This window comes from Oncorhynchus masou, unplaced genomic scaffold, assembly GCF_036934945.1.
Source record: "Oncorhynchus masou masou isolate Uvic2021 unplaced genomic scaffold, UVic_Omas_1.1 unplaced_scaffold_1957, whole genome shotgun sequence".
NCBI classification, from domain to species: domain Eukaryota; kingdom Metazoa; phylum Chordata; class Actinopteri; order Salmoniformes; family Salmonidae; genus Oncorhynchus; species Oncorhynchus masou.
Window position 1 is genome coordinate 60,001 of NW_027008451.1, and position 10,000 is coordinate 70,000.

The 10,000-nt window shown below is 46.2% G+C and overlaps 2 protein-coding genes across 3 annotated transcripts in view; both read left to right on the forward strand.

Moving 5' to 3' along the window:
* The window catches only part of LOC135532636 (prospero homeobox protein 1-like), a 55,452-nt gene that overhangs the window by 31,045 nt on the left and 14,407 nt on the right, over window positions 1–10,000 (forward strand). The window lies entirely within an intron of this gene.
* LOC135532634 (keratin-associated protein 16-1-like) lies at window positions 2,706–7,968 on the forward strand. Its single transcript, XM_064960100.1, has 5 exons — window positions 2,706–2,715; window positions 3,596–4,098; window positions 4,316–4,588; window positions 5,583–5,770; window positions 7,956–7,968. The coding sequence occupies exons 1-5, from the start codon at window positions 2,706–2,708 to the stop codon at window positions 7,966–7,968; spliced, it is 987 nt and encodes a 328-aa protein (XP_064816172.1).

Genomic DNA, 10,000 nt, shown 5'->3' on the forward strand with positions numbered 1-10,000 from the left:
CCAACTCTCTATCACCCAATTACAATTACTGGCCTTGATCTGATAGGGGAGGAGGGGAGGGGGGCAGCGATGGAGAGGACCCACTTTCTCTATCTCTCTCACAGACAAACGCCACACACATGCTGCTTTCAACGCTAAACCAGCCCTGATATACACACAGCTCTCTCCTAGAGTCCCATACCTTCAGATTTTCCATGTGATTCCATGTGACTGTATTTATAAAGGGGGGTGATTATTGCCGGGCATAAAACTGAACATGCAGCGCAACAGAATAACCTACAGTACATATACCAGGAGACGCAGGGAGCTCACACACACACATACACACACACACACATACACACGCACACACACACAGGCCTATACAGACGCACATTCCCACTCTGTTTGGCTGTTTATTTGGACTGGGAGACAGGGGGGAAGCTGGGAACAGGACAGAGCACAGGGAGGGGTGAACAAACAAATTAAAAACACAACTCGACAGCACCAAAACAAAAGGCAGTGATTGTGTGGTATTTACGAGGTGGGTTTTGTTGTTTGATATGAGCGTACGGGCTGCTCAACGCACTGACAGATTTAGGACGTATTATTCAAATGAGAAGCATACACACACACACACAAACCAGCTGCCCTACCCGGGCCTGTATCTACGGCGACCACTTCCTCACGGCAACGCCGCATCCCTCGTTGAGCTGCCGTGGCAACCGTTGTCGGCAGCGGGCGGGTTGATAAGTGTACAGTACCTGCTCCTTAGCCCTAAGAACACAATGTCCACAAGGAAACAGATGTGGGGTCATTCCATCAATTCGGTGCCTTTTGAGAAGTGGAACTTGGTCAACCCAAAAAAAATAAACTTCAGTTAAAAAAAGCAACAACATGTTTTCACGTCTCAAAAGGTTAAATTAAAAAAAAATGTATATTATAAGTGTTTATTAATTGTCAAATGAAGTAACAGAATTTAACATTTAGTTTTAAATCAGCCATAAATTCCTTGTGACAGAGAGGGGAATTAAACCTTTGTTCTGTGCAACAGGGAGTGGAAATTGAATGCAAGCTTCTAGCCTGTCTATCTATGGAGAAGAGGGTTGACGTTGTAAGCTCTACCCACTCAGTTTTCCCCCACAAAACACCAGGAAATGGCCATACAGAGTAGAGCCTGCTTTTTACACTATGATTAGACTATTAGATATTCAATGTTTCTCTAGAATTTTTATTTATTTTTTAAACGAGAGTTCAGGTAACAGGTTTGACCTGAGAATGAGGGACAGATGTAAAAAAAAACATTTTACCTTTATTTTACTAGGCAAGTCAGTTAAGAATAAATTCTTATTTTCAATGACGGCCTGGGAACAGTGGGGTTAACTGCCTGTTCAGGGGCAGAACAACAGATTTTTTACCTTGTCAGCTCAGGGATTTGAACTTGCAACCTTCCGGTTACTAGTCCAACGCTCTAACCACTAGGCTACACTGCCGCCCCGGAGCACAGGGAGGGGTGAATCACTAATCACATTAAATAAATAACCATCAGAAGAAGAAGGAGGAACTTCCTGGAATTCACAGAGTGTGAACGGAGGAACATGTGAAAATGGAGAATTCTGACACATTAGCTAAGTCTTTATTCATATACATTTTTATTTTTTTGGGGGGGTTGAATTCTCCACGTGGTCTGTATTAAAGGGTACTTAATTTAATATAACCGACTTTAATTATTATTATTATTATTATTTTAAATAAAACGCACTCGTTTCATGGAACAATCCATATGATTGCATCACAATGGCTACAGCACCTTCACAAAGCACATCACACCTCATGATTTTATAGATGTTTTGTTGTGTTTCAGCCTGAATTTAAAATGGATTAAATGTAGTTGTTTTTTTTGAGTCACTGATCTATACACAATACCCCATAATGTCAAAGTGGAAATGTGTTTTTTTTAGAAATGTTTACAAATGTCTTGATGTCAGTAACTATTCAATCTTTTTGTTTAATAAGTTCAGGAGTAAAAATGTCCTTGACAAGTCACAAAGTAAGTTGCATGGACTCACTTTGTGTGCAATAGTAGTGTTTAAAATGTTTGTTTTTTAAATGACTACCTCATCTCTGTACCCCACACATACAATTATCTGTAAGGTCCCTCATCTCTGTACCCCACACATACAATTATCTGTAAGGTCCCTCATCTCTGTGACCCCACACATACAATTATCTGTAAGGTCCTTCATCTCTGTACCCCAACACATACAATTATCTGTAAGGTCCCTCATCTCTGTACCCCACACATACTGTAAGGTCCTTCATCTCTGTACCCCCAAAAATACAATTATCAGTAAGGTCCCTCATCTCTGTGACCCCACACATACAATTATCTGTAAGGTCCCTCATCTCTGTGACCTCACACATACAATTATCTGTAAGGTCCCTCATCTCTGTACCCCACACATACAATTATCTGTAAGGTCCCTCAGTCCAACAGTGAATTCCAAACACAGATTTAACCACAAAGACCAGGGAGGTTTTCCAATGGTTTGCAAACAAAGGCAACTATTGGTAGATGGGTAAACAAAAAAGCAGACATTGAATATCCCTTTGAGCGGTGAAGTTATCAATACACCCAGTCACTACAAAGATGCAGGTGTCCTTCCTAACTGAGTTACCGGAGAGGAAGGAAACCGCCACCATTACCAATAATGGGAGAGGTTAGCATGTCTTGGGGTATGATATTTCACCCTCCTTTCTCACTCATCATTATTCACAATTAATTTCAGGTTATCCATACTCCTGTTAGCATCCACATTAATTTTACCTTTATTTAACCAGGCAAGTCAGTTTAGAACAAATTCTTATTTTCAATGACGGTCTGGGAATAGTGGGTTAACTGCCTGTTCAGGGGCAGAATGACAGATTTGCACCTTGTCAGCTCGGGGGTTTGAACTCGCAACCTTCCAGCCACGAGTCCAACGCTCTAACCACTAGGCTACCCTGCCGTGTTTAAAAACATATTCTATTATTATTTACAATTTTAAAGTGACTCCAAAATGACACACTATATTATTCACCATTGATCTCTATTGGACACAAAATAATCAGAAACACAACCAAAACAAACTGCAAATACATCCAATAAGTTTGTAGAGTCCCAAGCTGGATGTCGTCATTGCGTGGTTGCAATATGCCACCAAATACTAAACCTTTGACTACTTTATTTGTACAAATCTTTAGGGTGTCAATAAATATGACCCCCTTACCTTTTTGATAGAGAAAAAAAGTATTTCTCATTTAACAAAATCTCTTTCTTTGAGCAGTTGTGTAAAAATATAAATAAAATAAAATATTAATAATAATAAAATAATATAACATTCATTATAGTAGTAGTAGTAGTGGTAGTAGTAGTGGTAGTGGTAGTAGTAGTGGTAGTGGTAGTAGTGGTAGCAGTAGTAGTGGTAGTAGTAGTAGTAGTGTAGTAGTAGTAGTAGTAGTAGTAGTAGTAGTAGTAGTAGTAGTAGTAGTAGTAGTAGTAGTAGTAGTAGTAGTTGTGTTAGTAGAAAATAATATAACATTCATTTGAGCATTTTCTACAGTCATTACTGGCCAGCTCTTAAATCGAAATGGCACAAAATCTGTGACACTGTCTCTCAGTGTCTCCCAGTGTCTCCCAGTGTCTCTCAGTGTCTCCCGGTGTCTCCCGGTGTCTCTCGGTGTCTCCCGGTGTCTCTCGGTGTCTCTCGGTGTCTCTCGGTGTCTCCCGGTGTCTCCCGGTGTCTCCCGGTGTCTCCCGGTGCATCTCGGTGTCTCCCGGTGTCTCTCGGTGTCTCTCGGTGTCTCTCGGTGTCTCTCGGTGTCTCTCGGTGTCTTTCAATGTCTCCCGGTGTCTCTCGGTGTCTCTCAATGTCTCCCAGTGTCTCTCGGTGTCTCCCGGTGTCTCTCGGTGTCTCCCAGTGTCTCTCAGTGTCTCTCGGTGTCTCTCGGTGTCTCTCAATGTCTCCCAGTGTCTCTCAGTGTCTCTCAGTGTCTCTCAGTGTCTCCCAGTGTCTCTCAGTGTCGCTCAGTGTCTCTCCCTGTCTCTCGGTGTCTCTCCCTGTCTCTCACTGTCTCTCAGTGTCTCTCCTTGTCTCTCGGTGTCTCTCACTGTCTCTCACTGTCTCTCGGTGTCTCTCAATGTCTCTCACTGTCTTCTACTGTCTCTCAGTGTCTCCCAGTGTCTCTCAGTGTCTCCCAGTGTCTCTCAGTGTCTCTCAATGTCTCTCAGTGTCTCTCACTGTCTCTCTGTGTCTCTCGGTGTCTCTCAGTGTCTCTCACTGTCTTCTACTGTCTCTCAGTGTCTCCCAGTGTCTCTCAGTGTCTCCCAGTGTCTCTCGGTGTCTCTCGGTATCTCTCAGTGTCTCCCGGTGTCTCTCGGTGTCTCTCGGTGTCTCCCGGTGTCTCCCGGTGTCTCTCGGTGTCTCTCAGTGTCTACCAGTGTCTACCAGTGTCTCCCGGTGCATCTCGATGTCTCTCTGTGTCTCTCGGTGTCTCCCAGTGTCTCTCATTGTCTCCCGGTGTCTCTCGGTGTCTCTCGGTGTCTCTCAATGTCTCCCAGTGTCTCTCAGTGTCTCCCAGTGTCTCTCAGTGTCTCCCAGTGTCTCTCAGTGTCTCTCCCTGTCTCTCGGTGTCTCTCCCTGTCTCTCACTGTCTCTCAGTGTCTCTCCTTGTCTCTCGGTGTCTCTCTGTGTCTCTCACTGTCTCTCGGTGTCTCTCAATGTCTCTCACTGTCTTCTACTGTCTCTCAGTGTCTCCCAGTGTCTATCAGTGTCTCCCAGTGTCTCTCAGTGTCTCTCAATGTCTCTCAGTGTCTCTCACTGTCTCTCGGTGTCTCTCAGTGTCTCTCACTGTCTCTCAGTGTCTCTCACTGTCTTCTACTGTCTCTCAGTGTCTCCCAGTGTCTCCCAATGTCTCTCAGTGTCTCTCACTGTCTCTCTGTGTCTCTCGGTGTCTCTCGGTGTCTCTCAGTGTCTCTCACTGTCTCTCTGTGTCTCTCACTGTCTCTCACTGTCTTCTACTGTCTCTCAGTGTCTCCCAGTGTCTCTCGGTGTCTCCCAGTGTCTCTCAGTGTCTCTCAATGTCTCTCAGTGTCTCTCACTGTCTCTCGGTGTCTCTCAGTGTCTCTCACTGTCTCTCAGTGTCTCTCACTGTCTTCTACTGTCTCTCAGTGTCTCCCAGTGTCTCTCAGTGTCTCTCAGTGTCTCCCAGTGTCTCTCAATGTCTCTCAGTGTCTCTCACTGTCTCTCTGTGTCTCTCGGTGTCTCTCGGTGTGTCTCAGTGTCTCTCACTGTCTCTCGGTGTCTCTCAATGTCTCTCACTGTCTTCTACTGTCTCTCAGTGTCTCCCAGTGTCTCTCAGTGTCTCCCAGTGTCTCTCAGTGTCTCTCAATGTCTCTCAGTGTCTCTCACTGTCTCTCTGTGTCTCTCGGTGTCTCTCGGTGTCTCTCAGTGTCTCTCACTGTCTCTCTGGGTCTCTCACTGTCTCTCACTGTCTTCTACTGTCTCCCAGTGTCTCCCAGTGTCTCTCGGTGTCTCTCGGTGTCTCTCGGTGTCTCTCGGTGTCTCCCGGTGTCTCTCGGTGTCTCTCGGTGTCTCCCGGTGTCTCCCGGTGTCTCTCGGTGTCTCTCAGTGTCTCCCAGTGTCTCCCAGTGTCTCCCGGTGCATCTCGATGTCTCTCTGTGTCTCTCGGTGTCTCCCAGTGTCTCTCATTGTCTCCCGGTGTCTCTCGGTGTCTCTCGGTGTCTCTCAATGTCTCCCAGTGTCTCTCAGTGTCTCCCAGTGTCTCTCAGTGTCTCCCAGTGTCTCTCAGTGTCTCTCCCTGTCTCTCGGTGTCTCTCCCTGTCTCTCACTGTCTCTCAGTGTCTCTCCTTGTCTCTCGGTGTCTCTCTGTGTCTCTCACTGTCTCTCGGTGTCTCTCAATGTCTCTCACTGTCTTCTACTGTCTCTCAGTGTCTCCCAGTGTCTCTCAGTGTCTCCCAGTGTCTCTCAGTGTCTCTCAATGTCTCTCAGTGTCTCTCACTGTCTCTCGGTGTCTCTCAGTGTCTCTCACTGTCTCTCAGTGTCTCTCACTGTCTTCTACTGTCTCTCAGTGTCTCCCAGTGTCTCTCAGTGTCTCCCAGTGTCTCTCAATGTCTCTCAGTGTCTCTCACTGTCTCTCTGTGTCTCTCGGTGTCTCTCGGTGTCTCTCAGTGTCTCTCACTGTCTCTCTGTGTCTCTCACTGTCTCTCACTGTCTTCTACTGTCTCTCAGTGTCTCCCAGTGTCTCTCGGTGTCTCCCAGTGTCTCCCAGTGTCTCCCGGTGCATCTCGATGTCTCTCTGTGTCTCTCGGTGTCTCCCAGTGTCTCTCATTGTCTCCCGGTGTCTCTCGGTGTCTCTCGGTGTCTCTCAATGTCTCCCAGTGTCTCTCAGTGTCTCCCAGTGTCTCTCAGTGTCTCCCAGTGTCTCTCAGTGTCTCTCCCTGTCTCTCGGTGTCTCTCCCTGTCTCTCACTGTCTCTCAGTGTCTCTCCTTGTCTCTCGGTGTCTCTCTGTGTCTCTCACTGTCTCTCGGTGTCTCTCAATGTCTCTCACTGTCTTCTACTGTCTCTCAGTGTCTCCCAGTGTCTCTCAGTGTCTCCCAGTGTCTCTCAGTGTCTCTCAATGTCTCTCAGTGTCTCTCACTGTCTCTCGGTGTCTCTCAGTGTCTCTCACTGTCTCTCAGTGTCTCTCACTGTCTTCTACTGTCTCTCAGTGTCTCCCAGTGTCTCTCAGTGTCTCCCAGTGTCTCTCAATGTCTCTCAGTGTCTCTCACTGTCTCTCTGTGTCTCTCGGTGTCTCTCGGTGTCTCTCAGTGTCTCTCACTGTCTCTCTGTGTCTCTCACTGTCTCTCACTGTCTTCTACTGTCTCTCAGTGTCTCCCAGTGTCTCTCGGTGTCTCCCAGTGTCTCTCAGTGTCTCTCAATGTCTCTCAGTGTCTCTCACTGTCTCTTGGTGTCTCTCAGTGTCTCTCACTGTCTCTCAGTGTCTCTCACTGTCTTCTACTGTCTCTCAGTGTCTCCCAGTGTCTCTCAGTGTCTCTCAGTGTCTCCCAGTGTCTCTCAATGTCTCTCAGTGTCTCTCACTGTCTCTCTGTGTCTCTCGGTGTCTCTCAGTGTCTCTCACTGTCTCTCTGTGTCTCTCACTGTCTCTCACTGTCTTCTACTGTCTCTCAGTGTCTCCCAGTGTCTCTCGGTGTCTCCCAGTGTCTCTCAGTGTCTCTCAATGTCTCTCAGTGTCTCTCAGTGTCTCTCACTGTCTTCTACTGTCTCTCAGTGTCTCCCAGTGTCTCTCAGTGTCTCTCAGTGTCTCCCAGTGTCTCTCAATGTCTCTCAGTGTCTCTCACTGTCTCTCTGTGTCTCTCGGTGTCTCTCGGTGTCTCTCAGTGTCTCTCACTGTCTCTCTGTGTCTCTCACTGTCTCTCACTGTCTCTCAGTGTCTCTCACTGTCTCTCAGTGTCTCTCAGTCTCTCAGTGTCTCTCCCTGTCTCTCACTGTCTCCCAGTGTCTCTCACTGTCTCTCAGTGTCTCACAGTGTCTCCCAGTGTCTCTCAGTGTCTCTCAATGTCTCTCAGTGTCTCTCACTGTCTCTCAATGTCTCTCACTGTCTCTCTGTGTCTCTCGGTGTCTCTCAGTGTCTCTCTGTGTCTCTCACTGTCTCTCAGTGTCTCTCAGTGTCGCTCAGTGTCTCTCCCTGTCTCTCGGTGTCTCTCCCTGTCTCTCACTGTCTCTCAGTGTCTCTCCTTGTCTCTCGGTGTCTCTCTGTGTCTCTCACTGTCTCTCGGTGTCTCTCGGTGTCTCTCTCTGTCTCTCACTGTCTCTCGGTGTCTCTCGGTGTCTCTCGGTGTCTCTCCCTGTCTCTCGGTGTCTCTCACTATCTCTCACTGTCTCTCGGTGTCTCTCGGTGTCTCTCGGTGGCGTAGTGGGAGTCCCTAGCATAACTATTATACATCTTTAGATACAGGGGGACTGTACCATACAATGTTTTATGGGCCAATCCCAACTTCAGCTCATTGACCCCTTTATCAACTCATAGTAGTAGTAGTAGCTGAGCTGAGAAGGACCAACAAGAACCTGAGGGATAAGATTCAGAATGACCCTTGACGTTTTATTCTTAGCTGTCTGTAGGTTTTTCTTGATGAACTATGACCCTTGACATTTTATTCTGAGCTGTCTGTAGTTTCCTCTTGATGAACTATGACCCTTGACATTTTATTCTGAGCTGTCTGTAGGTTTTTCTTGATGAACTATGACCCTTGACATTTTATTCTGAGCTGTCTGTAGTTTCCTCTTGATGAACTATGACCCTTGACATTTTATTCTGAGCTGTCTGTAGTTTCCTCTTGATGAACTATGACCCTTGACATTTTATTCTGAGCTGTCTGTAGTTTCCTCTTGATGAACTATGACCCTTGACGTTTTATTCTGAGCTGTCTGTAGTTTCCTCTTGATGAACTATGACCCTTGACATTTTAGTCTGAGCTGTCTGTAGTTTCCTCTTGATGAACTATGACCCTTGACATTTTATTCTTGGCTGTCTGTAGTTTCCTCTTGATGAACTATGACCCTTGACATTTTATTCTGAGCTGTCTGTAGGTTTTTCTTGATGAACGTAACGGCGCTTCTGTACCAGGAAGTGGACATAGTCAAAGTAACGCTGCAGCAAGTGTTTCCCTTGATCTAGAAATGTCACGTTCACCTTGGCACTTACTTTCTGCCCCAAGCTCTCCCCTGTCAGGAACCTGTCTAGATCACAGCCTAACTATGTCATGTATGTGTGTGTCCTTTTGCATTGTCCTGTCTAATGGTGTCGTGGCATTCGTTGCCAACGTCATTAACATACTGTACCCCAAATCAGGGTCAGGTCTCTGTCTCTCTCTCTCTCTCCTACTCTGTCTTCACGTCTCTCTCTCTCTCCTACTCTGTCTTCACGTCTCTCTCTCTCTGCTACTCTGTCTTCACGTCTCTCTCTCTCTGCTACTCTGTCTTTACGTCTCTCTCTCTGCTACTCTGTCTTCACGTCTCTCTCTCTCTCCTACTCTGTCTTCACGTCTCTCTCTCTCTGCTACTCTGTCTTCACGTCTCTCTCTCTCTGCTACTCTGTCTTCACGTCTCTCTCTCTCTCCTACTCTGTCTTTATGTCTCTCTCTCTCCTACTCTGTCTTTATGTCTCTCTCTCTCTCCTACTCTGTCTTGACGTCTCTCTCTCTCTGCTACTCTGTCTTGACGTCTCTCTCTCTCTTACTCTGTCTTGACGTCTCTCTCTCTCTGCTACTCTGTCTTCACGTCTCTCTCTCTCTCCTACTCTGTCTTTATGTCTCTCTCTCTCTCCTACTCTGTCTTTATGTCTCTCTCTCTCCTACTCTGTCTTGACGTCTCTCTCCCTCTCCTTCTCTCTCTCTCTCTCTCTCTCTCTCTCTCTCTCTCTCTCTCTCTCTCTCTCTCTCTCTCTCTATATATATATATATATATATAAATTAACAGTAAACAAAAGTTCCAAAAGAATAAATACATTTCAAATGTCATATTATATATATATATATACAGTGTTGTAACAAGATACAAATGGTTAAAGAACACAAGGGAAAATAAATAAGCATAAATATGGGTTGTATTTACAATGGTGTTTGTTCTTCACTGGTTGCCCTTTTCTTGTGGCAACAGGTCACGAATCTTGCTGCTGCGATGGCACACTGTGGTATTTCACCCAGTAGATATGAGAGTTTATCAAAATCAGGTTTGTTTTTGAATTCTTTGTGGATCTGTGTAATCTGAGGGAAATATTTCTCTCTAATATGGGCATCTCTCTCTCTCTGACTCTTTCTCCCTCTCTCTCTCTTTCTCTCTCCCTCTGCCCCCCCCCCTCCCTCGCTCCATGAGAACGATAGTCAGCATGTGTTGGGGGGGGGGGAGAATCAGCTAGTTGTTGTGGTTGAATTAGGCATAAATTACCACCTAATTGGGTTTG